The following is a 25,374-nucleotide window of genomic DNA, read 5'->3' as shown; positions in this document are numbered from 1 at the left end:
TCAGTTTTGGTCACAGCGCAGACCTGATATGTATAATGTACAAAATCCAGGCAAGGACCAGTGTTCAGACAAGGAGTGAGAAGAATATTAAAAACGCCTCCTGCAGAATCTACCAGTGCGATCCATAAAGGTCTTTTACGTTGGTGCTATGTTGTGCTATCTGTTATCATTATTTCAGAACAGGATATTAATTCTTTCATAAAAGCTTTTGCAATTATTAGGGTCAATATTAAACACTTGAACACACCATAAATCATTTTCACCATATTAGAATGAAGTGTATTTTATGAGCTAAACCAGAGCCATGATGGTGAGTTTGGTTTAGAGAAACAATAAATAATTAAAATGAAAAATGTTTACATTTACTCAAAATGAACATCATTCTACAGTTGCTGTTGTTAAGCGACTCTTCATCATGTCATCGTGGGACGAGAACCTGGACAATAAAGTAGTGGTTAGACTTTACACACGCCTCATCATCACCTGTCACATAATCGTGTATGTGTGTGTGTGCTGTACCTCCTGCCTCCAGAAGACAGACCTCCTCACACTCCTCCAAATGCAGAAAGCGGTTGTCGTTTCCCTCACAGCCGCTGTAGATGAAGGGTCTGCAGGCCTGAGCGTGAGTATTGAAGTACCAGCGCATAGTGTATCGTCTGCAGCTGCCCTCCTCCAATGGCAGCAGGCACACGTCTGCATCACACACGGGAAAGCAGAGACTGGCATGAGACCCCCCCACTGGCTGGGTCAGACATTATTCCACTAAAATAACTCTAGTGGTGCATTAATGTGTCACAGAGGGAACATAAAGGAGTCTAGTCTGTAGCTGATCAGCCTGGTTTTATTGAAGGTAGAAGTGTTGCCATTTTTATTGATAACGTCCTTGATTTCACCTTCAAATTCCTGTCATTCATTCTCCTCAAGTGTGAGTTCATCAAGGTTGCAAGAGTCTGCCTTGAATGAGCCTTGCTTAAAAGGCTTAATTTGGTAGTTTAAGCCTCGGCTTTCTTTAGCTCCCCCCACTGGGACAAGAGTCCACCAGCTAGTTTACCTTTCCCGTTGGCTCTCCTCTTGAACCTAAATGGTGTGTTTGGTGCAACTTCGACTTCTTTCTGTCTGGCGTCTATTGTCGGTTTAGCGACGCTGACGTTGGGGAAGGTGTTTGGTTCACCTTTGCCTGTTTCATCTGTTTCTTTATCGCTCCCACCTGTGTACACACAGAAATAAATACGTAGAAAGGAAAGAAAAGAATCACTGCAGGATAGTTCTGGACACCAGAGGAAACACAGCACCATTGCTGTTGCTACCAGAGGGGGCGATGTAGAGCAGCTCGTCCACCTTGTCGTTGTAAGATTCAATGGAGTAGATGTGCTCATAATCGGGGTCGTTGGTGTTCACCACCACATGCAGCTCACGGCCTTGAATGTGAGCAACCTTAGTTTAGTTCAGTGTGACAGAGCAAACGCTCAGAGCAGTCAGCAAATCTAAAACCTACGCCAACATTTTTGTCCGTAAGACCTGAAAACATGCTAACATGGACACAAACGGAGCCCTTCTAGAAAGAATCTCCCAGGGATCTCCACACCTTAGTTGCACACGCTTGTTAGACACACACAATGTCAAAGGCCAACGGTAGAGCAGGCAGGCACACACAGACACACACTCACCCTCCTCACCATACAGGGCCAGTTGCTGTTGTGGTGTGGGTGGAGCCCTGCCTGGGGGCCAGGACCGGGTTTCTTGGTCTGAACCTGAGATGGGACCAAGGAGAGGAAACAGACACCAAGGGAGCAGATTCAGGGACCAGGCCAGAGAAAAAAGAGGAGGAGCCAGAGAGTTCACAAGATGAAAAAGTATTAAACTACCACCCCAAAGCACCATGAAATTAACTACGCGGTTCCACAGGACAGACCATCCAAAAGGACTCTACAGAGATTTTGCAAGACTGTTTGAAACGGAACAGCCGCCCAAAATCTGCTGTGATGCTTTACGGACTCAAGCCACTGATCCTTGGACTTGTGTCACACCCGAGTTTTCTGACTCGAGTCTCATTGAAGTAAAATCGAAGCTGATTTTCCCCAAGTCTCTCCCCATGAAACACTCCATCCCTGTCGGCATCGCCGCGTCATGCTGCTGCAAGTGCCGACTCACAAACATGAAACAGCATTAAAATAACGTAGATATTGCGTCAGTAAATACATTTAAAGGGAGTCGTATTTGGACTTGTTTATATTTTGTCTCTAGGAGTAGAATGGGGGGGCGAGCATTTAGCTACCAGGCCCCCCTGCTATGGAACCAGCTCCCTGTCCAGGTACGGGAGGCTGACCCCATCTCTACTTTTAAGATCAGACTTAAAACCTCCCTCTCTACCCAGCCCCCCATCAGCAGGAGGGTCCCCCTACATGAGCCTGGTCCTGCTCAAGGTTTCTTCCTGTTAAAGGGAAGTTTTTCCTTGCCACTGTTGCCTGCCTGGGGTCAGGCCCTGGGATTCTGGAAAGCGCCTAGAAACAATTTTGATTGTAAAAGACGCTGTATAAATAAAGATTGATTTGATTTGATTTGATTTGAAGGTGAGCCGCCTTAAAAGAAGCTAGTGAAAACATACAGTGTTGTGCGTATTGTGTGTGTCACACTCAGTTTAGCTGCTCATAAATGCTCAAATGAGGGCACATCTGGAGGTAGATATAATTACAACGAGGAGTGAGTGCTCTCACTACGGTCTCTGCAGCAGCAGTGTATGTTGAGCATTGTGCCACCGTGACTCATGCTTAATCTCCGCCTTCTGTGTTGGGCTGCAGCTGAACGGCTCACTCACCTCCGCATGCTGATGGACCGGCAGACAGGAAGGAAGCAGAGAGACAGACAATACTGAAGGTCAGTTCACAAAGCACAGCTTCCTTTTGGTCTCACAACTCAGCTCAGCTGGTGATTCGTGTGTCCTCATTACCACCAGAAGTTCAATTCAGGGACAATATTGCTCTGAATTTGCTATGCTGGCTGCTTTAAAGACTCACCGCAGTGCTGACTCATCTCTGAGCGGACGTACTGTCGGACTTCGTCCTCCTGAATTTAAAATAAAGACGGAGAACTGAGTGAAATGCAAAACTGCTCTTCACCAGGAAAACGTGCGTCTGAATGAGGCGGGCCTAAAGGATCGCCACTGACCGTCATGCCTGGCTCTCCTCTTTCTCCTTTGGCTCCATCTAGACCCATTTCTCCCTGTAACATGGAGGAGAGGCTGCAGATGAACTTAAGTGGATTCCTCAGCGTATCCATTAAATATTATTTACCAGGTATATGTAAGACATATTGAATTATTCAGTTTAATAAGCAGGAAACTGTGTGGCACAGACCGAGTCTCCACGTTCGCCAGGGATGCCTGGGACACCACGCGGACCTACGACCGCAGGCCCGACTGGACCCCTCTCCCCCTGGAATATAAGCATGGTAGATTTAACATCACAGATGTGCTGACATGCTGAGCCGAAGTCCTGCTGCCTCTCTAATGATGAGAGTATAAAATCTATATATATGTAAATGTATTCTTAAGAAATGAAAATTGAAAGACTGATCAGGAAAACTGGTCCGATGTGCTGCCATCATCAAAGAAGAACCCAACTATAACTGGAAAAGATACCCAGAGTATGCCATTGGATATCGACTCTCCTATCCTTAGTGTATGACCGTCAGTTATTGGATTTTCTCCGATGCATGTAAACTGGGATGAGGACTGAGACACCAAACTCAAATTTTGAGCACAGCTCGATTAAGCTGTGCAGGTGAACGTAGTGAGTGTGGGGACAGTGAGGTGGGGGGGCTGTTTTCCCCTTTCATCAGCCTGGAAGCAATAATAACTATCCTGTTGTGTCAAAATCCAGAAGACTTCTGCTTTCTGCGATTAGGAAAAACACATTTGAACCAAGTTTTATCAAAATAAGAGCAGAAATAGACCAATTAGAGTAACTAGTGAACAGAGGGTCAATTTCTTCTGGCAGTTAACATAAAATCTCTGTTGCATCAGTTGCTAAAGAGCAAATAGTCTAATGTAACATGGAGTACTGAGCTGTAACCTTCCACCAATAAAAGCTGGAGCACTTGGAGCAGACTTAAATTGAACAAAGATATTTAAAACCAATTTACTGGGGAAATCCCTGACTCCCTAACAGATATATGCAAGTTCCAGCATCTGCTCTTTACACAGCCCAATGACGTGCTGCAGATTTCACCATGTTGCAATGTTTCTGAAACAGCTACCCGCCCGTCCTGATCTCCAGCCGAATATATATTGAAGGAATGAATAAATAAGTAGTTTGACGTAAAAGAGTCTCAGATAAAAGGCGTCTCGTCTTTTTAAGTGTCTTACATCATGACGTTGACGCTGTCAAAAACCAATTTTGTCTTTGTCGCTACCTTGCTACTCAGAAAACAGCAACCAGAGATGCGACAGAGGAACACATTTATTGTCCTTTTCACTCCTTGAAAGTAAACTTTTGTCTTTGGTAGATCACATCTGTCTACCTGTCTGTGAAGATCTACTTATCAAGCACCTTCTGTCCCTGAAGACCCTCTGGACCTTTTTCACCAGGTGATCCCTGAGAGCCAGTCAAACCAGGTGCTCCATCCGCCCCCCGTGAACCAGTAGGACCAGGTACTCCAGGTGGTCCCTGCATGGAGAACAACATATGTAACCAACTGTAGCTAAGAATTAGTTATATTTTGGTAAGGTTGGAGTTACTGTCTCACCCTTTCACCTTTCTCTCCTTGAGTCCCTTTAGGTCCTGCGAGCCCATCATAACCACGGTCTCCCTACACAACAAGAGCGATGTTTTTTATGGAACAGTTCCTCTCCAGTGCGCTATCTAGCACGTACCTTTGGACCCAGGAGTCCCTCTTTTCCAGGGGTTCCTGGGGCTCCAGCAGCTCCAACATCTCCCTAGAAAACACAGAGAACAAAATAGAAGAAGCCCAAGCACAAATACACACACACACACACACACACACACACGCCCATGCACACGCTCACGCACACCCCAATGAGACAATATGAGGATACTCTTGATCGAGGATATCAGCCGTACCTGTTCACCTTTTCTCCCCGGCAGGCCTGGTCGCCCGTTAATTCCAGCATCCCCCTGAACAAGAACACTCATGCTGAATCACTAAAGACCGAAATTTAGTGAGCTGAACAGCGTCACAACCATTGTTCCCATTATTCACCCGTATAATTACAGAATAAAAGCTCGGATATCTCTCAACGCACACAGCGTCTTCATTCACACTTATTATCTCCTCTTGATCTCCCACTAAACTACATTTTGTCTCCAACAATCCCACCTTTTCTCCTTTGGGTCCGTCGCCTCCGCAAATCCCCTTGGGTCCTCGGTCACCCTGGAAACACAGGACTTCATCACTGACAGTGGAACATGAAGTGGTTCGCGAGCTGAGAAATGGCTCCACGAGCCCGGCAGAGAGCCCATTTTCACTTGTGCCAAATCATGGCAGGAGTGCCGACTGCTCACGTAAATCACAGCGGAAGCGGATGCAGGGGAGTAGCTACGGTGTGACGGTAATTTAAGCTGTGAGCACTTGGCTCTTGCTGACTGACTGAGTTCAATTGTCATCCCGCAATTATAATTGATATAATTAGTTGTTCGTTTTTGCGTAGCTGCTTCTTTCATGCTCGGCGGCAGCGCTGCAGAGCGAGAGCCCTGCTAGTTCTGCTGTTTCTGATCAGTGATCCAGTGTGCGGTGATGAGAACAGACTTTTATTTTCCTGCTGCCTTCTCTGATTGTTAGTCCAATCAGGACCTCATTAAATCACAACAGGAATAAAACCTGACGCTGCAAGATTACCTCCTAATTGGCAGTTTTGTGACTCGATTCATGTGGATGATAGAGAGCCTGGCATGATGAACAAAAGACCCATTTTCAGGTTTTAGTCGCCAGGATGTCAGACTAAAGGAAAAGTCATTGTGTGTCGCCTGACATTATCGAGGCCTTTACCTTGATTCCTCTCAGTCCTACGACACCGAGCTCTCCCTTCTCTCCCTTACGGCCCAGCACCCCGTCCTTCCCAGGCAAACCCTGAAAAACAAAAGAGAAATCATCCCCGGTTCAATCTGCCACAGAGAGCCGAGCAGGGTCACGTATCACACACCGGTTCACCAGGTACTCCAGGCTGGCCACTGTCTCCCTGTGAAGATAAATGAATTACACTAGAGTTAATGACTGATGCTAACTTTATTATCAGTCATAATTTGATGATAATGAGCCTCCCAGCTTAGCACATTTACCTTCTGTCCCTGGGGGCCACGGGCACCTTGAAATCCTGTGGATCCCCTCTCTCCTGGCTCCCCCCTCAACCCCTGTCGTTAAACAGAAATATTCAAAACATTTTGAGCAAATGCCGCATGACTAGAGCGACATCGTAGATTTAGCTTCCTACACAGCAGAGTGTTTAAATGTCACCATTAAGGGGGATATTTCTGATCTTAATTGACCTTTGAATGAGAGATCGATGCCTCGGCATGCTTGGCTGTTAAAGCCACACGACTAATGAGGGCCTCACCCACCTCTCATCCATAATAAATACCCGTACAAGATATATTATCTCAGACATGCGGGTCATGAAGCATAAGTTTGCTTTTAACACCTTCATGTTATACACCAAAAGAAAACTCTAAATTCAATCAGAGCAATTACAGAGTTGCTAAGATACATTTTTATTGATCCCATTAGAGGGAAATTCACTTGTTGCAGCACTATGGTTGGTACAATGCTACAATAGATGTAGTGATGTATGTGTTGATTGGTTTGAACTTGGAACTTTTTAACTTTTTAGCTTGGAATGCAGTTTTTTTTCCAGCGTGATGAACGGATCTTTAAAGGCAAACTGAAACTGAAAAAGCAGCTGTTTACCTGCTCTCCTGGTGGACCATCTTGACCCTTCACCCCCTTTTCTCCTTGAGTACCTTTGAATCCCCTGTCACCCTAAAACCAGACACAGACAACAGGGAAATTATTAAGAAAAAAACCAAAAGCACCTTGGACCCATCTGGACACTCACTGACCAGTTCTCCTTTGTTGCCCTTTTCTCCAGGCGGTCCCCCCACCAGCACAGTGTCCCCCTGTGAATGACAGTGTTGAGCAGAAGACTAAACCATGACTCTTTAACTCTTGCATAGCCATTATCATTCTGTGTATTCATGTCTTCCCTCCTTTAGAGTCTCTTTTTAAAAACACACATTTGGGACAGAAAAGAGTGAGGCGCACCTTGTCTCCTTTGTCCCCTTGTAGCCCACCGTCGCCCTGAAGAGAAAAGATTGAATGCTCACAATATAATTCATGGAAATATTTCATCAGTTCGAATGAGCAGCATGCTCAGGGGTGCAGCTCACACCACCAGACAGCTAAATTGGAAAAGCTCTGGTTGTATTCACCTTCTCTCCTCGAGGGCCTTGCATTCCCCCCAGACCCTGATGATCAAAAAAAATAATAATCGTGACCTATGCTCAACTGGAATTTTGGATATAGACAGGAGGCGGCTTTGCCTGAAAGGCCGATTTAGTGAAGCATGTGTAAAAAGGCAAAGACCGTGAATATTACCTGGAGCCCTCTGTCTCCATCCAGGCCGGGGCGTCCCGCCTCTCCCTATAACATGACACAAATGAAAAGGCACACATATGGATGAGTTTGTATGAGTTTCCTGGGGCATATTCATATCAGGACAGAGCTTCAATAAGAAGGCAATGTATCCGATGTATTACTCTGGGTCCTGGATCTCCTCTCTCTCCTCTGGGACCAGGAAGACCGACACCAACTTCCCCCTGGCAACAGAAATAATATGAGCCCATCAAAAGAACTTGTTGACATTTAAGGAGGAGGAGGGATGTAAATGTTGCCTGGGGCCATCACCTTGTCGCCTTTGAAACCATCAGTTCCAGGAGCGCCCTAAAAGACAGAAACATGTAAGCTACCTCAAGCAGACTTCCATTCTCCTCCCTTTCTGGTTCTCTATCCGAACTAAAATAACAATTTAATATTTCACCCAGGTACTCGCAAATTATAATAAAAACTCACGACTTGTCCAGGAGATCCGGGTGGTCCCGCAGGGCCAGCTTTTCCAGGGCTGCCTGCAAATCCTTGCACGCCCTGAAAACAAAAGCAATCTGAAATTCATGCTGAACTGCAGGATTAACATAAAAAATGCATACAGCAGCTGCACCAACCATATTTCCTGGTGGACCAGGGGTTCCAGACTGTCCAATTTCACCTCTCAGACCTGGTGGCCCGATATCACCAGGCTTCCCTTGTTGTCCCGGAGGACCAGGCAGTCCAGAAAGGCCTGGATCTCCCTGAAATCATGCCGCATTTCGTTTTCAGGCACAATTTATTTAAAATCTCATATGATTTAAAAAAACATCTGAAATGAACCTTTAAACCTGGAGGCCCGACCCGCCCAGCGGGGCCAGCTAGTCCAACGCCCCTCTCCCCCTGTAATACACAGCTTTCATGACTGCAACGGTCAGAAATCATATTAATACAAGTAAAGAGACATGTTACAAAAGCTTACCTTGTCTCCTTTGGGCCCAGAAGATCCCTGCGCCCCCTGCATGAGACGGACCATTATTGATTGTGCAATGGACTCATTGGGAATTCCAAACCAGAGTCAATCATCCCACAATAAAATTGCTAACATTAGCTTTGTGTCAGCAGTTTTCTGCTGATAAACGTGCCGGAGAGACGCTTCATCAGAACTTGGTGCCAAATGTCAGAGGACCGGCTGCCATTTATGTGAATAAGCTCAGGGATGAAAACGATCAAAACCTCAGGAATTACAGGAGCTTACAGCCGAGCGTTTAAGAAGGAATGACTGGAGACTTTAATCAGGACAGTTAAGAAGGATGAGATATTGTGATAAAAATAAATAACTGACTGTAAAAGAGCTTGTCAACAAATGTTCAAAATGTGATTATGATCACTGAATTCATTTTCCTGTATCACACATTTAAGTTTTCTTTGTCCAAGATAAATCACATGAAGCTCAAATGCTTCTAAAACATTAAGTATGATTAGTAAAGATATGTAAAATGATACCTGGACATACTCATTGTTAAAGAGTTCAGTTTCTGGGTGTAGAGTTTACTCAGCAAAGAGTGAATTAACTGAGGAGCTAAATTATGTGCTTGAGGGTGATTGATTGGACCATAGAAAACAACTTTTGAGAAGAGACATAATAATTCTGGATATATTTAAGAGGTAATGGTTTTCATAAAGTGAGAATTTCTTCCGTCCTCCTGTTTCTGCTCTGACGGTCCAAATAGAGCAGAATAATGTGTTCCACTACTATGGGAATGCTTCATTAACTGCTTCTCCTAATTTGATTTTTCCAATCAGTCACTTTTTTTTACATTTCCCATTTGCTCCTCCCAGACGCCACCATACTCTAACCCCTCTTTGAGCCACTGCCGCTCACCGCTCCTTCTAAATCATTCAGCATAATGGTGTGTTCACCACTGACTGTGAGCCAAGTAATTGCTTTTTTTTCCAGTTAACATAAGGTGTTACATTATTTTGCACAGTACACCTTTAAAGATTTACTTTACTTTAAGAACATGAAAAGATATGCAAACAGTGAAGAGTGATAGCTTACATCTTCTCCAGGCTCTCCGGATTCACCAGCCACTCCCTATATGAAGGTAAATGGAATTCTGTCACCACAGAGTTCAATCAGAGATACATATTTATGATGCTAAGCTGGTACTCGCCCTCTCTCCTTTGATGCCAGAAGCACCTCGGTCCCCTTTGGTACCCTGAAAGACAGCAGGTGTTATGAGGACTGACAGGGACAAAAAGGACACGTACATCTGGTTTGGTCACGCTCACCTTTTCTCCAGGTAGACCTCTCTCTCCAACCACACCAGGTAGCGTCACACCAGGAAGACCCTACATCATTCACAGTGACGTCAGCTCCAAACGATGCATCATCTCGAACAAGATACTTCTGATATGATTTGTAAAAATGCCATAATGAATGACTGTGACATTAATGACGACAGTGACACACCTTCTCTCCTTTGGATCCAGGCGGTCCAGCTACTGCCTGTAAAAGCGCACATAAATGGATGAAATGATCACAATTATCTGTGCACAGAATGGAGTCTACTGCATGAAATGACAGAAAATATACCTTAAAAGCCTTGGCATTTAGGTGTCAAATTAGCCCAGCCAATACTGATTTTAGCTGTGACTCAATTGTTAAGTAAAAATAAGGGAGAAAACCTTGTGTATTGACATTTTGTACACACAGCTCAATAATCTTATTCTTGATTCTTTGTTCTCTTTCTGCCAAATTAAGAAAAGTAATTCACGTCTGGAACCACTGAATCGGGAGAGCGAATAACAATGCCTGAGCTGTAAATTACCAAGTCTTACATGCATCACAAAGCAGAGCCTTTACGTCTCTTGGTATTTGTTCTTGTGTGCATGTGTGCGAGTGACTGAATGGTGGAGTCACTCAGCAGCTGGACTAGTGTCCCTTCCTTATTTATTGACCTCGGGAACAGGAGTGACAGTCGCTGTGACTCTGTCAGAGGTGCTGAACCTGAGGCAGCAGTCAGCAGCGAGGAAGCTGTTCAACACACTTGTCACGATCCACGTCAGCATCAATAACGACGGGTACGACACCGCTTTCCCAGTTCCTGACAAGCAAAATCCATCTTTGTGTCTTCTGTCTACAGAGCCTTGATAGAGACTTTGGCACTGATGGCTTGTTACAAAAAATAGAACACAAAAAATAGTCAGAGGTGGGGAGGACTCATCACATGTGGTGTCAGACATTTCTTTCCCAGTAACCTTTGTCAAGTCCTCTCTGATATCAGTAATATGATGCCAATCAAATACAAATATTACCTACATCATAATGGACACACATGAGATAGTCACTTTGTGCAACCTAATATAAAAATGGTTCACAAACTCTGGCAAGTCACAGTCATCTATCTGAGATCTTAAAAGATTCTTATCCCACCACAGATGAGATGGGAGTGCGATCACAACTCCCGTTTCTGTTTACCAATTTAAAAACCCTGACTGTAATAGTTCATGTCGCTTAAATCCAAAAAATCCGTCACACTGCTGCAGCCCTGAAATATCAAAGGTGAGGCAGGAGAACAACAAAGGCATGTGTGCTGATAGCATCAAGAGCACCCTTTGGCTTAAAGCTCCAGCTGGACAAGTCAAAGAAAGCTGACTCTGGCCCCCTGAAGGAAGACTGAGGATAAGACAACCCTTGTTCTGATCAGATCAAAACTCCTGCAGCTAAAAATAGCAATAATGTCTCCCCGTGTTATATTATTTCCTCGGGCCCTGAATATTATGCTGCTCGGATCACATCTAATAAAAGCAAAGACAAACCAATTTCATCGACTGTCCTTGCAGCAGAGGCTGCTTGTTAAATTCGGCATACTCTCACCTTCCCGGGAGGACCACTGTCTCCCTGCTCCCCCTTTAAACCCAGCTGGCCTGGAGGTCCAACAATACCCTGAAGAACAAATGACACCATGGTGACACAGGCAAGGATCTGATAAAAACAACACATAACACACATGCTCTCACACACACACAACCAAGCACACACCTGCTTCCCTGGTAATCCTGGAATTCCATCTTTGCCAGGCACTCCATCTCTTCCAGGGACTCCTGGTTTACCAGCTTCACCCTGAGAAACAGCACATGCATCAGAGTACAGCGTGTTACAGTTTTATGGACAGTTAACTAATAATTTGATTTTTATCACATCTTGACCACATCCAGATGTCTATCTCTAGTCTCAATCCTCACAAAAACTACAGAATGAAACTTTTGCCTTTTACCAGAAATTTCAATATTCAATACCATTAAAAAGGAGTTTAAATAACAAATAGCATGTTTTGAGAGCAACGGTTCACCCACAGTGTGCAAATGCAGTTAATTTTTAAATAAATCTCAGGATAGACGTTTCATTCCCTTCCATTTCTGAGCTCCATGAAAACTGCACATTTTTTCCACTTTCCTGTGACAGAGGCAGTGATTTTGATCATGTACTCACCACCTGCCCTGACAGACCTGGGGGGCCCTGTGGACCCTGTCGACAGGAAATATATATGGTATTGAGGGCACACAAACACATTTCAGGGACACTGTAATTTATAACAACACTTACAACAGCTCCTGGAAGGCCCGGTGGCCCTGGTAGGCCTGTACTCCCCTGAGCCCCCGGTGCCCCCTAGACAGAGATATTATTCACAGATGTGTGGAATGTTGTTGTAAAATGTGATAGGTGATATAATCTCTTCCCTAAAATGGTCTAAAAATCCCATCAGAGTTATTTTACCTGGACACCAACACCTGGATCTCCTTGATTACCCTGAAACAAATAACGTTGTTTAAAAAACAATGTAAGTGACAGCTAAGAAGATTTATTTGTAATAGTTAATTTACCTTAACCCCTGGTGGGCCTGGAAGCCCAGTGGGACCCATGGAGCCCTAAATGGAAAACAGGGGAACATGCTATGGACTAATGTCTATAAATATTAATGTGGCTTCATTAGGTATGTGGCACTTACAGTCAACCCCCTCAAGCCTGGTTCTCCTGGACTTCCCTGCAAATACAGCAAATCCTTACAACACTTCCTCAATAATGTTTGTGGTCAAATACAAGCTTTTGCAAGACTTTCTGTGGCTAAGGAGCAGTGTGCATGCAGTTAAAGCTCATGCAGCAGTTTAACTCAGTCACAGAAACTGAACAAAAAAACAGCAGACCGGGAGGCAGGCAGGTTATTTCCTCGTCTTGTTGGGTGACAACACAACACTACAATGTTTTTTACTGAGCAGCTGACAAAAACCTCTAGATGACCTCTATCATTTGACCCCTTCAGCTACACCACTACTAGACGTTGTTTAGAGGAAACACTTTGAAGCCCATTTGTGTCCTTATTTAGCGAGGAAAACCTAGAGGACTCTCGATGTGAAACGACACTTCTTGGAGTTTGTGCTGATTGACTGTCAAGCGGTGACAGCGGAGCTGCGGGAAGTCGCTGCGCTCAGCTATCTGCTCAGCACATATTTACATAGAAATATGTTTCTAAAAAATGAGTAGAGGAGAGTAAACGTGTAATGGGTTGACCCACATGGAGTGAATATAAATTATTCACAAATATCAATGCAAACACATGATTCATGACAACAGGAAGGATATTAAAAAAAAACAGAGGATCAACAACATCGCCGGCCCCGATAAACTCTGAAAAAAAATAAAGTCGGGGCTGTGAGAGGCACTAAGCACACAACAGAGAACAGGCAAAGCTGCATACACGATAAGCAGACTCAAGTGAATCAACATGTTTTTTTGTTTTTTTTGAGAACGCCTAAATTAACATCCCCATGCACGTACACACACTGACATGCACACACATTTATATTCACTGGTGCATGTTCTGTCCTGGCTTCCTTTGATCTCCACCAACAAATGTGCGTTGCTTTACAATATAGAAAAACTAAAAACACGCCAACTTTAATATTCAACACATGAGTTTTAAAGAGATACTTTAGGGAGACGTTGACCTGATTAATCTTTTATTAAAAGGATAAGAACCAATCAAATTCTGACTCTGCCTGCTATTTGCCTTGGAGGGACATGATGGTGTGTGTATCGTCATGATATGCAATTCTAGCCTGCTGTTGCTAAGAGCAAAGTACCATTTGAGCTACTGCCTGTCAATGTCTAACAACATCTTTCTTTTCCCTTTTTATCGGATACCAGAGGGATCGGTTCTCCCACTCCCCCCATTTCAGAGCCCAACAATGTCAGCCAGTAGCAGAGAACCTACCGGTCTGCCTATAACTCCAGGGAAGCCAGGCAGGCCCTGGAGAGGAGGAGAGAAAGGGGAAGAGGGCAACAAAAACAGAATTGCAAAGAGATAAGTGATACGAGCACATACAAACGCAGTAAACAGGGGGGTGTCAGCCAAACAGCTGCAACAGAAACCTGCCTAAGAACCTATGAAGCATGAGCACAAGAGGTGGGAAATAAGAGCTTTTTATGGCTGGTGCTGGCAGCCACATCAAGTCTAAGGGGCAGTCCTGTTCCCGGGCTTACTGCTTACTCACTGCTTGGCCTCGAGGACCAGTGGACCCTGTAGGGCCCTGCTCGGACAAAAAGGGGAGGAAAACAAACAGCATCAGGAAGTAAGCAGGACGTCGTCCTGCAAAATTACTAACTAAGCGTGAACCCTCATAGTGTCCTGTGATGTTAATTGGAATCCTCCCTGAAACAATATCCTCATTTACAGCCTAAATTATGCATGTTTACAGACACAAAAATTCAATTATGCACAATCAATCAAGTTGTAGACACAACATTAAAACCACTGAGGTGTGAAGACTATTTTAGTCTAATGGATTTCATAGCCAACCGTTATTACCAGTACTCCCAACACTACTGCAAAAGATACAGTCAAATGAATACTGATGTCTTTAAGTTTATGTAAAACGTTAAAAATTATGTTGCTTGCAAAGAAAAGGAAAACTTTACCGGTTTTCCATCCTGACCAGGTTTTCCTGGTTCCCCTACTGCTCCCTAAGAAAAATCACAGATTATAAAAGTTCATTGACTTTGAAGATGTCAGAGGAAGTACTACTGTACTACCAATATACCAACCATGAACCAGCTCACCTGTGGACCGTCACGTCCTCTTTCTCCAGCTTCTCCTTTATCTCCTTTTTCCCCCTGTTTTCCCACTGAACCCTGGAGGACAAGGTAAAATAGGTGCAGAGGCATTTTATTTATTTAAACCTTTTTTTAAATGACATTGTCTAAGTGGGCCACTCCTCAGACTCCCTGAAGGCTTGCACTTCTCGAACATGATCTTTATTTTAAGTTTAGCCCTTTTTCTTTCACAACAAGTCCCTGGTTTCCCTGATGCTGCTGCTGATCTGGACCACGGAGCTGCTGATGTCATGAAGGTAAAACCCTGCGGTACAGCGGGACGGTGTGCTGCTACTGCAGCACGTGGATTACCGGACATGGACAATTGTGTATCACTGCTACTGAGGCAATGTGGACCGGGCCGGGTTCCAAGGATGCCCGGGAAGGAAAGATGGCACGAGGCAGGGACGGGAAAAGCTCACCGGTAAACAAACAAGGACGTCGCTCGCCTCTCTCATTCTCACCAATGTTTGCTCCCTGTGGAATAAACTAGTGGGCTTACAGAGAGGATAGTTTGATCCACCTCAACGAGACCTGGTTTGACAAAGCGATCGCACACTAGGAGCTTCCCTGATTGGATTCGGGACTCCACTGGGACTGGAGCTGGACACCGTGAGTAGAAACATGGAGTGGACTGTGTGTATTTTACCAACGACTTCTCTCAGAGACTCCTGCTGTACCACTCCCGTCTTAGTTAACAGTGGTTTGTTACACTGCACCACCAGAGGTCAGTAAGCACACTGATCCGCTTCAGTTTGCATACTGCCAGCACACCTGTGGTCCCGACTCTGCTGCACACCACCCACACACACCTGGAGAAGCTCCAGTCATTTGTCAGACTGGTCTTTGTGGACTTCGTCATGTGCATTCAACACCGTTCAGCCTCACCTGATGAGACAGAAATGACTCCAGATGGATTTCAACCCACACCCAATCATCTGGACCCTCTCATCCCTGTCAGACAGATATCAGAGGGTTGGAGTGAACAGACTTTAGGTCACCCAAGTCAATTCCTGCAGCAGCCTCCCCCAGGTTCTGTAATCTCTCCGGTCCTCTTTTCACTCTACAACAATTGATTGTAAACTCAATGTCAGTGAGTAAAGCCATCTCCAAGTGTCAGTAGTGCCTTTTTTCTCAGGAAACTCAGCAGACTCCAGCTTTATCAGACAGCCCTACTTGCCTTCTACAAATGCCTCATGTAATCAAATAACCTTCAACATATCAGTCTAGTTTGGATCATTGTCCAATATTCATCGCAACCCACTAAACAATATCATGATAATGAACAGTCAAATAATTCGACTGAATCACTCCTCTCTTTCTACAAGACATGGACGAAAAAGGTGGTCAAGTTGCTTCTGATATCCCTCTCACACTGCACACCCATCATCTTCTCCCACCTTCTGGTCTGAGACACAGATCTCTGGCCTTTAAGACCAAGAGAGCCCTGTCACACTATGCCCTCATTGTTTAGAGCACTGAATAGTAGGTGATGTGTTGCCCGTATGGATGCTGCCATGCTATTTGTATATGTCTGTTTTTATCCAAGCCTATGGATAAAGTTCCCAATGGAAAAATAAAGCTCTTTTCTTTTTCATGACTGAAACATCGTTTTTGGGGTCACAGAGAGGGTGCTGGAGCCTATCTCAGCTGCATATGGGCAAAGGCAGCACACGCCCCTCAATCAGTCGACCAGCTCATTGCACATATATATGCATTTCGGGGGGGGTTAGTACCTTGCTCAAGGGTACCTCAGCAGTGCTCTGAAGGTGTCCTTGCATCTCGCCCTCCTATCAAAACACCTTACACCGCACCGGGGCTTGAACCAAGAACTCTCTGCTGTTCTGTAAAGTGCCTCCAGATAATTTTGAATGTCAACAGACTCTAAATAAATAAAGATGATTTGATTTTGATTCCCAGCCCAGCCCCCTCCAGACTGAGCTACTGCCGAACAGTTGAACTGATAAAGGAACCATAGGTAGAACATGAGGGATGGCACAAAACACAACTGTTCGGTCTGGAGTAATTGTAGTGATTACAGACTAATTAGCTTTGGCCGAAGCTTTTATACTTTATTGTATATATCTTACTCGCTCTCCTTTGGATCCAGGTAGTCCTGTAGCTCCAGGCTCTCCGGTTTCTCCAGAAACCCCAGGGGGGCCCCTGACCCCAGGTGATCCAACCAGTATTGAATCAGCAGATGCCCCCTGTAATAAAAGGCCACAAATGAAGCGCTTTGCATCTTATTTCTTCAAAATAGTCTCGTTTTACCTCATCTAATACAAAAATGTAACAATTGGGAGTTTATGTAGCGTACCTTTTGGCCTGGTGGGCCCTCTACTCCTGGTAACCCAATTTTACCCTGAAAAACACAAGAAACTATTAGTTTAATACATCAAACAGTAAACACCTTATCAGAATGGGACAGAAATATCAGAACTTACAGCTTCTCCTTTGTCACCTTTTGGTCCACTTATCCCCTTAAAGACAGTACACAGATCAAGCAGGATGCCCATCAAAATGGAAGAAATCAAGTTTTTACATATTCTTTATATTCACCTTTTCACCTGATCGTCCAGGGGCTCCCTGTTCACCAGCTCTTCCAGGAATCCCTGGTATTCCGGGCTTTCCTGGCTCTCCAGCAGGCCCTGGGGATCCTTCTGGCCCCCTCTCTGTAATGGCTCTACCCGGAGGCCCAGGTGCTCCTGTATGGCCTCGTTCTCCCTGGTCCCCTTTGGATCCTCTCTCTCCAGGAAATCCCAGAGCACCCTGGTACACAACAAGAATGTCAAAAAAGTGTTTCTAACTTTTGTCAGTAATAAACAAGAGCACAGATTAGATAAAGTATTTGCTTTTTTTAAGGGTGGGGGGGGGTTATAAAAATCTACAAAAGTGGTTGTCAATATCACAAAATGCCTGTAATTGCTTACATCTGAACCTGGCTGTCCTCTCAGTCCTGGTTCACCTGGGGCTCCCCTATCCCCCTTTTCTCCTTTCTGTGCTAGAATTTCCTTTTTGTCCACAACCAGTTTTTGATTGGTCACCTGTGCAGAGGACAGAAAAGTGTAATTAGCGGCAATCAAGTCAGAATTCACAACATCAGTCAGTAAGCAGACTATAAAGCTGAACTTGCTCTCTCCACTGCTTTAAAGTTATTGACTGTGACTCTAAATTTCCAGCAATTAAAGTCATATTTGAGGATTTCAAAGCAGTTTTATTTTGAATGGATTCATTATGTATTTATTATCGGAAGTTGTTCTCTACAACAACTCTCTGTGCAGCTTCTGGAATCAGACCATTAATAGAAGGATGACGCATTCACTGGCAATCTTCAGCTAAGTGGGAGTAACTTAGAATTAAAGTCTGTCCAGAGCTGTTACATTAACCTCTTACAGTTCTATTCCCGTACCAGCACAATTCACCTGATAGACACGATTTTCCTTTTCATACTTATGGAGAAGAAATAAGTTGTTATTAAGAAAAACAGAGGTTTGTTTAAATGGCGCATGTGGCAGAACGACAGTTCTGGGCTGCATGTGTGACAATTAAAAATAAAATTGCCAGTCATGTACAGGCACAAAAGGCCAAAAATGGTGGAGAGATGATATGACAGAAGTTTGTCTGCGTACACAAACCAACATCCCAAAAAAATGAGTGATGAGACACACACCTCAATGCCAAAGCTGGCCAGAGCCTTCTGTACATCCTGGTAAAGGAAATACCACAAATATAATTAAACAAAAGTAAGAAATAAATGTTCCTATATGTCTCCATCACGATATCTTACTGCTGCTGTTATAGGTTTGCCTGGTCGTCCATCCTCTCCTGGATCTCCCTGAAATTAAAAGAAATGTCAACAACCCACACAATAAGCCTCATTTGGGTTCTAGTCTTTCACTTGAACTGGGATTGACATACAGCATCCCCTTTAAGGCCAGGTTGGCCTCTTTCGCCCTAAAATAAAGAAAAAAGAAAACTTAAAACTCAGGTCAGATCGAAGGCAAACAAAAAACATTAAAGACAAAATGAGAGCTCACTCTGGTTCCCACAGCTCCAGGGATTCCAGGTACACCCTGAAGGATAAAACAAAGACAATCTAAATTACTCTAGTCTTTTACTTCTAGTCTTTTACTGCCAATCAAGCTATAGTTTGCATGTCCAGAGTGAAGGGATTGTACACATACGGTGTAGTTCTTGGTGAAATGGAATTTAGCAACATGAACCTGCACAGTGGTCTTTCAGCATGAATTGAATGAGAAATATTCACACTTTGATGTTTTCAAGATCTTAAAAGGTCCTTTGACCAGCTCACATTAATGAGATAAAAACACATAAGTCGCATTCTGATCTTCAGTCGAATTCAAGGGAATGAGGTCTATAAATAGAGCTGAAGAACCTGAATACACAATACAGGAGACAGTTATGTGGGAAGGCAGGATATCAGTCTAATCCAGACAGATATCCCATCTTCTAATTCCACCCAGTAAGATCTATATGCCATATCTTACTGATAATTGCAGGTTGATTCAATTGCTTTAAATATATGGCTCAGTTTTGGGTGTAAAGACTGTATTTTTCTCCACTCGACAGAAGCAATTGGAGATCAATAGCTTGCTTAGGAGGACAATACAAATAGGAAGACTGTACCTAATAACTACGCTAAAATGCTCTGCGCACTCACCGGAGTGCCCGGAGGCCCTTGCGGTCCTGGTATCGGTGTAGCATCAGCTCCTTTAACATATACGATCTGTGATGCGAAAAAAGTGCCTTTGTAAAGAAACAAACAAAAGCAGTTTTAATGACCAAAATCTAACAGTGAAGGTCAAACCTGCCCAGGTGGACCAATAGTGCCAGGTAAGCCAGGTGGGCCTGGAGGTCCAGAGGGTCCTCCAAGTCCAGCAGGGCCACGTTCTCCTTTCAGCCCATCACGGCCCTGAAAAGGAAAGAAAAAACACAACAAACAATGACAATGTTTATGTGAACTTCCTCCTCTAGAGGACATTGAAGAATTAAATCAAAGCAGGTGGTGCTGCTAGCACTCCGCTGATGTCATCCAGATAATTAATAAGAATTTGCACATGAAAACACCACTCTGACATTTCAAAACTGGGCTCGTGAGTATTCCTCGGAGAAGCACATTGATTCGGCAGTGAGTGAAAGTGAGTTATGTCAATGTCAGAGCAAATAAATACAGATTTCAAGAGGAAAGTGACGAGGAGAAATGAAAGGAGAAAAATGGAAGTGTAGTACAATAATATCAAGGATGGAAGGATCATTAAATGGTGGGGGGGGGGACACAGCAGGCTGGACAAAGACAGCACACAGTGAGGAAACAAACTAGACATAATAAGATGAGAGAGAACTGATTTAACTGACATCTCTTCCTGCTGCTCCTGCTTCTCCTTTGTCTCCCTGCAGATGAACGATACAAAATAAAACCACTATAACCACAACTTCCAAAAACATTAAATAAATGCTTCAGTCCTTCCAAATGGATATAATTTGCAAAAACAGCCACAAACCTTTCTGCCATCTTCACCGGGGACACCTTCTTCACCCTGTCAAAAAAAGAGAGAAGCATCTTTCTTGAAACAACTGCAACAAATGCAATTTCAACGGTTTTATATGTGCAACAATTACGATTAAAGAAAGTAACATCCATACTGTCACAAGTGAGAGGGTGAGAGTGAAGGAAAATAAGGAAAATGTCAGCTGTACTTTGTATCAAACTGGTTTGAGCTAGTTGTTATATAATGTATGTAATTTTTATATGAATATTTATAAAGGCAGAGTGAATCATAGTTACAAGTTACCATTTTGCCTGGAGCGCCAGGTTTGCCATCGTCACCTGCTTTACCCTGTAAAATAACAGCAGTAATGTTTAATCATCGATAATGCAGCAGCATTCACACGGTGTATATCCTCACAGGTGTCCCAGGATTCCCAGGAGGTCCAACAGGCCCAGGTGGTCCTGCTTCTCCTCTAAGGCCTGGTAAACCCTGTCGACACACACAGAAGGAATCTCAATTCTTTTCCAATACAAATTCCCAGTTAATTATGATTTTTGCAACATATTGTGACAGTTTTTGGGCATGTATATGTCATTTGCGTAAAAGTGAATCCATGGGAATATGCACAGTGTGGAATGACGAGATTTCTATTAAAGCGCTGGTAGCAATGACGCAGTTTGAAATGAAGACAGTTTAAAAGAACACTAACATTTCCAAGTGTATATCTAAAATATTCTGACATTACCTAATAATATATCATGCAATAGGGAAAGTTTTCCTTAAACATAAGTTATTATTGAATTATAACGCCTCCACAGCGCCCCCTGCAGGACATGCTTATCACATACGAACATGAAAACTCCCCTATGGGCACTAATTTACCACAGGGTCATCAGCATTTTCCAGTGAAACTGATACTGTGAGACACAAAAAGCAAAAACTTACATCTCTTCCAGGATCACCTGTTTTCCCAGGATCCCCCTGTGACAAAGAAGCCAGAAAACAGCAATGGTAACGAATATGTAGCACCATTCTTGTTCAGATAAAAATGGTAAGAACCACCCACCCTCTGACCAGGGGGTCCAGAAACACCAGGTTTACCATCCAGACCCGGACGACCATCTAACCCAGCTGATCCTCTTTCTCCCTGATCACAAAGATATTTAAGGGTTATAAAGGAAAGGTGACAGAAATTCAACATAAGAACCCTGGCTGAGAAACAATCATTCTTTGTTGCCATGCATTGATTGATTGGTTTCAAACCTTGTCTCCAGCTGCTCCTCTGTCACCTTTCTCACCCTGGAAAGTACAAAACCATAGGTGTGAAATAATGATCCGTATGTAATGTTATGTCTTATATTAATTTACCAAACAATTCCTATTTTATGTCAAACTCACTCTTGTGCCTGTAGGCCCCCGCTGTCCCTCAGAACCCTTCACGGAACACAGAGAAAAAAACACAGATGTCAAAAAGGGTAACCAGCCATGCATACCAAATCCACAGGGAAACAGGTCGGCGTACATACAGATGCATATATAGAAGCTTCTCTTCTGCTCACAGAAACAGTTCTAAGTGGCAGAATGAGAAAAAACTCACTTGTAGGCCCGGGGCTCCAGGAGTCCCTGCTTCCCCTTTCTGACCTTTGTGTCCAGGCTCTCCTGGTTCGCCGTCATCTCCCTGACAATCACCGTGATGCAATTTGTTATGGCTACAACACGTTCTATTTTCATTTTAGCCTTTTCCGACATGCATGCGTTGCATGTTTTATTAGTTGTTGACGTGATTTTATGTATTTTGCACCAATCAGAAAGTCAATATTTACAACATTAGCGGCAACATTTCAGAGCGGAAGCTATTTAAGTTCAGAGCTTACCGTTTGTCCTCTTTCTCCTTTGAGCTGACCTTGAATGTCAGTCTGTTTAAAAGAAACACATTGAAGCTTATCCAGATTGATACACATGTAAATTACACCTCTCACAACTGGAACGGACAATACTACAATTCTCGGGTTATAAAGAAAAAGTAATCTATTGCACAGTCATAATTCATAACATCTTTCAGATGTTGGCATGGCTTGATTGGGGTTCTACTGTGCTAAATTCATTGGTCTGAATGTGATTTGGACATGTTTGTCTTTATACAACACTGATCTTAATTCAACACTGATCTGAGGACACAAACTTCTCAAGAGCACAGACTCCTCTAATGTTCTGAATTAGAGGTGCTCAGAACAACCGGGAATCTTCCAAGAGCCATGGGTCTGACCAAAGTGGTCCAGATAAGAGACATGATGAAGAACCTAATGGCCGCTCTGGCTGAGCTCGAGCTCTGGTGTGCAGATAGGAGAAAGTTCTAAATGGGCAACCATTACTGCAGCCCTCTACTACTCTAGGCTTTACTGCAGCGCTGTGAATGAAGCCTCTTCTCAGTTAAAGGCAAGCGAAAGACCTTGTGGACTGAGCAAAAAACACCCTCAAGCTGAGGCAAGCAAGTTTTTCTAGCCTAATGGATGAGGCTAGAATATTTAAGGTATTGATGTAGAATAATGATTTTGATCCTTAGTGTGTCGCTTAATGTGTCATTTTGAACACTCCTGTATCCTGTTCTGTGATAACTAACTGCGTTCACTGGGGTCTTATTTATCATTCCATAAGCCTAATGTCTAAAAAAGCCCCAACCCATTGTATCTTCCGATGTGCAGCTGTCTAATTAACCTTTACTGACTGGCATGAACTGTGACAAATCACACAGCCTCGTCTAATTGTTTTGTTTATGTCTATATTTTATAGGATTGTCCTTCCCAACTCATTTAATATTCAACAACCAGCAGCATCTTTACTGGTATTGTACTGGTAGTATTGTATAATGTATAAACTGGGCAGTGTTATCACACCTACCACTTTTCCTGGTGGCCCTGGAGGCCCCTGGGAGCCCTTAAAGGAGAGTAAAAAATGTAAATCCAATGACAACCACAAAATTGTGAAATTGCAAAGATAAAGCAAAACAACAAACCTGGTCTCCTTTTTCCCCTCTTGGTCCGGCAGGACCAGAGCTGCCCTATCAGCAAAAGCAGAAGAATCACCTAGCGGCTCGACTAAACGTTATCAGTTATAAATGTATGTTTTTATATAGGTTTCTCACATCACGCCCAGTCTCTCCTGGGTCTCCTGTTTCACCTTTCTCTCCTGGTCGCCCTGGCTGACCAGACAGTCCCTGTGTCAAGTCAAAGATTAAGGTTAACTTTAAAATAGATTTAAAAGATTCATTTGATGAGTTTAGACTAAAAACATACCCTCAAACCTCTTTCTCCTGCTTTCCCTGGAAGACCCGACTCCCCCTTTTGAAAATCAATTTGAAAAAGGCCTTAACAGCAGCATGTAGAGCACAGGCTCGTTCTTATAAATGCATGAGATGAGTAATGATGTGGAACACAGAAACCATACTTACAGGTATACCTTCGTCACCCTTTTCACCTCTAGCTCCCTGTATGATACAGGTATAAAGATTTGATTAGAAACAGAAAGAAATCTTAGAACCTCTATCCAAGTACAGAGTAAAGAAGCAAACAAATTACATTTAGTTTTACCTCTTAAATTGCATCATTAGAAAGCATGTAACAGAGCAGAATAAAGTTTATATATATAAAGGTATACATTCAGGGGCAACTGAAATATACCACCGCATCAGCAAAAGATATGTGCCACTTAATAATGTTCTATCCACGTATCAAGTCGCGATGCTATGCTAAAAAATGCTCTAGCAAGTGCAAGTTACTGCATTTAACCTCCAATGGAGGTCATTAATAGAAAAGTGCTTCACCGTAAATGTATTAAAGATGACACTGATCGGATTGTGGAGAGGAGGCACTTAATCTTTAAAAAGAATCTATACATCACCTCTTTCCCAGGAAGACCAGGCTTTCCTGAGAGCCCTGGCCGCCCATTCTCCCCCCTCTCGCCTGGTTCCCCTGGATCTCCCTATAGACCAGTTACAAGAGAAATCCAACATTAAGATGATTTAAATTACAAATTAGGGCTAAAAGCAGTAAACTGCCAGCCTCTCACCTTGATGCCTGGTCTGCCGCTGGCACCAGGAGGTCCCTAAAGATAAAGCAAATTATGGTTCCTTATTTACGTTTTCATTTTGGGGCACAAATTCAACAAAGAAAATAGTTTCTAAAGTGAACTTACTCTCTCTCCTGTCTCCCCTTTGGATCCAACTACACCTGTTCCAGCAGGTCCTGGAGACCCCTTGAAAAATGGAAGAAAGTGCAAATGTGATGCAGAGAGAACTTGGAATTGATATGGAATATTCAATACTTTCTAAAGCATCCTCATTATCCACCACTTGCTCACTTGCACTCCTTTTAGCCCCGGCTCTCCTTTTTCTCCCCGTAGGCCCTCTGGACCAGGCAGGCCTCTGTCACCCTGTGAAAATCAGAAAGTGGAAACAACTGAGTGAAAAACCGCTCAGCTCAGGCAGGCTTTTTCTAAATAGGAAACATTATACCTGATCCCCTTTCTTCCCTGGAATACCCGGAGTCTGTGAAAATAGTGAACACAACAGAGACTTATAGTCGTCACAGAGCCTGCCAGGGTGACTGGTGAGAATACAGCTAATAGCAAGATTTTCTAAATCTAATTACTCACGCTTCTACCAGGCTCCCCTCGTGCACCTTCACCCCCCTGGGAACAGATAGGTTCAATAGCTTATTCACCTCAGCTTGGAAATTCATTACATCACATTATGAAGCAGACATTGATGGAATCACGCTCCTGTTAGCCTCCTGCTTCACATTTAATTTCTCTTAATGGAATCAGTCCCACCTTTTCCCCTGGTGAGCCACTGGACCCTGGTAAACCCTAATGACAAATGAGTCAGACATTATGCATCTACCCAGGCAGAAAAATGAGACAGAAACATAATAATAGTATATGGCAATGTTTTTCATTTATGTATCGACCTTATTCCATTGAATTTAATGCACATAGTTTATAGTGTTAATGAAAAAATGCTTTAACTTAGTCACCTTTCTTCTATGTAAATCTTTAGTTATCTTTGACAGTCTATCTTTTATGCACTAGTACTATTGTACACTCTATTAGTGTAACACTGTA

General features: G+C 43.5%; 1 protein-coding gene across 11 annotated transcripts in view; it reads right to left on the bottom strand.

Annotated features, from left to right (window-relative positions):
* col7a1 (collagen, type VII, alpha 1) overlaps positions 1-25,374 on the bottom strand; it is a 48,358-nt gene that overhangs the window by 498 nt on the left and 22,486 nt on the right. For 4 of the 11 annotated variants that reach the window (XR_008950126.1, XR_008950125.1, XR_008950123.1 and 1 more), the window contains exons 45-118: positions 25,084-25,119; positions 24,907-24,942; positions 24,767-24,799; positions 24,613-24,684; positions 24,448-24,507; positions 24,322-24,357; positions 24,154-24,234; positions 23,705-23,740; positions 23,550-23,594; positions 23,399-23,470; positions 23,270-23,314; positions 23,155-23,190; positions 22,131-22,172; positions 21,854-21,934; positions 21,655-21,690; positions 21,520-21,555; positions 21,323-21,403; positions 21,202-21,237; positions 20,674-20,745; positions 20,560-20,604; positions 20,269-20,304; positions 20,123-20,158; positions 19,575-19,679; positions 19,428-19,493; positions 18,784-18,819; positions 18,665-18,700; positions 18,534-18,581; positions 18,417-18,452; positions 17,677-17,790; positions 17,306-17,515; positions 17,191-17,226; positions 17,064-17,108; positions 16,837-16,953; positions 14,714-14,785; positions 14,573-14,617; positions 13,869-13,904; positions 12,606-12,641; positions 12,481-12,525; positions 12,374-12,406; positions 12,203-12,265; positions 12,089-12,124; positions 11,639-11,719; positions 11,474-11,542; positions 10,067-10,102; positions 9,886-9,945; positions 9,764-9,812; positions 9,653-9,684; positions 8,573-8,608; positions 8,434-8,493; positions 8,229-8,354; positions 8,080-8,151; positions 7,915-7,950; positions 7,767-7,826; positions 7,606-7,650; positions 7,440-7,475; positions 7,273-7,308; positions 7,071-7,127; positions 6,919-6,990; positions 6,294-6,365; positions 6,158-6,193; positions 6,004-6,084; positions 5,335-5,388; positions 5,079-5,132; positions 4,871-4,933; positions 4,744-4,806; positions 4,548-4,664; positions 3,354-3,431; positions 3,166-3,219; positions 3,015-3,063; positions 1,677-2,824; positions 1,293-1,418; positions 1,052-1,207; positions 520-693; positions 1-436 (exon numbers count right to left, since the gene is read on the bottom strand). The exon at positions 1-436 is cut by the window's left edge and continues 498 nt beyond it. Coding sequence is in view for 1 of the 11 variants with exons in the window: in XM_057030447.1 (XP_056886427.1) it covers positions 414-436; positions 520-693; positions 1,052-1,207; positions 1,293-1,418; positions 1,668-1,751; positions 2,816-2,824; positions 3,015-3,063; positions 3,166-3,219; positions 3,354-3,431; positions 4,548-4,664; positions 4,744-4,806; positions 4,871-4,933; positions 5,079-5,132; positions 5,335-5,388; positions 6,004-6,084; positions 6,158-6,193; positions 6,294-6,365; positions 6,919-6,990; positions 7,071-7,127; positions 7,273-7,308; positions 7,440-7,475; positions 7,606-7,650; positions 7,767-7,826; positions 7,915-7,950; positions 8,080-8,151; positions 8,229-8,354; positions 8,434-8,493; positions 8,573-8,608; positions 9,653-9,684; positions 9,764-9,812; positions 9,886-9,945; positions 10,067-10,102; positions 11,474-11,542; positions 11,639-11,719; positions 12,089-12,124; positions 12,203-12,265; positions 12,374-12,406; positions 12,481-12,525; positions 12,606-12,641; positions 14,149-14,184; positions 14,573-14,617; positions 14,714-14,785; positions 16,837-16,953; positions 17,064-17,108; positions 17,191-17,226; positions 17,306-17,515; positions 17,677-17,790; positions 18,417-18,452; positions 18,534-18,581; positions 18,665-18,700; positions 18,784-18,819; positions 19,428-19,493; positions 19,575-19,679; positions 20,123-20,158; positions 20,269-20,304; positions 20,560-20,604; positions 20,674-20,745; positions 21,202-21,237; positions 21,323-21,403; positions 21,520-21,555; positions 21,655-21,690; positions 21,854-21,934; positions 22,131-22,172; positions 23,155-23,190; positions 23,270-23,314; positions 23,399-23,470; positions 23,550-23,594; positions 23,705-23,740; positions 24,154-24,234; positions 24,322-24,357; positions 24,448-24,507; positions 24,613-24,684; positions 24,767-24,799; positions 24,907-24,942; positions 25,084-25,119 (4,560 nt within the window). In the remaining 10 variants the exon portion in view is untranslated. Of the gene's footprint in view, positions 437-519; positions 694-1,051; positions 1,208-1,292; positions 1,419-1,667; positions 2,825-3,014; positions 3,064-3,165; positions 3,220-3,353; positions 3,432-4,547; positions 4,665-4,743; positions 4,807-4,870; positions 4,934-5,078; positions 5,133-5,334; positions 5,389-6,003; positions 6,085-6,157; positions 6,194-6,293; positions 6,366-6,918; positions 6,991-7,070; positions 7,128-7,272; positions 7,309-7,439; positions 7,476-7,605; positions 7,651-7,766; positions 7,827-7,914; positions 7,951-8,079; positions 8,152-8,228; positions 8,355-8,433; positions 8,494-8,572; positions 8,609-9,652; positions 9,685-9,763; positions 9,813-9,885; positions 9,946-10,066; positions 10,103-11,473; positions 11,543-11,638; positions 11,720-12,088; positions 12,125-12,202; positions 12,266-12,373; positions 12,407-12,480; positions 12,526-12,605; positions 12,642-13,868; positions 13,905-14,148; positions 14,185-14,572; positions 14,618-14,713; positions 14,786-16,836; positions 16,954-17,063; positions 17,109-17,190; positions 17,227-17,305; positions 17,516-17,676; positions 17,791-18,416; positions 18,453-18,533; positions 18,582-18,664; positions 18,701-18,783; positions 18,820-19,427; positions 19,494-19,574; positions 19,680-20,122; positions 20,159-20,268; positions 20,305-20,559; positions 20,605-20,673; positions 20,746-21,201; positions 21,238-21,322; positions 21,404-21,519; positions 21,556-21,654; positions 21,691-21,853; positions 21,935-22,130; positions 22,173-23,154; positions 23,191-23,269; positions 23,315-23,398; positions 23,471-23,549; positions 23,595-23,704; positions 23,741-24,153; positions 24,235-24,321; positions 24,358-24,447; positions 24,508-24,612; positions 24,685-24,766; positions 24,800-24,906; positions 24,943-25,083; positions 25,120-25,374 lie in introns of all 11 variants that reach the window. The other 7 variants (XM_057030447.1, XR_008950122.1, XR_008950124.1 and 4 more) reach the window with 7 other exon arrangements.

This window comes from Takifugu flavidus, chromosome 4 (assembly GCF_003711565.1).
Source record: "Takifugu flavidus isolate HTHZ2018 chromosome 4, ASM371156v2, whole genome shotgun sequence".
NCBI classification, from domain to species: Eukaryota; Metazoa; Chordata; class Actinopteri; order Tetraodontiformes; family Tetraodontidae; genus Takifugu; species Takifugu flavidus.
This window is presented reverse-complemented; position numbering and strand designations above follow the sequence as displayed.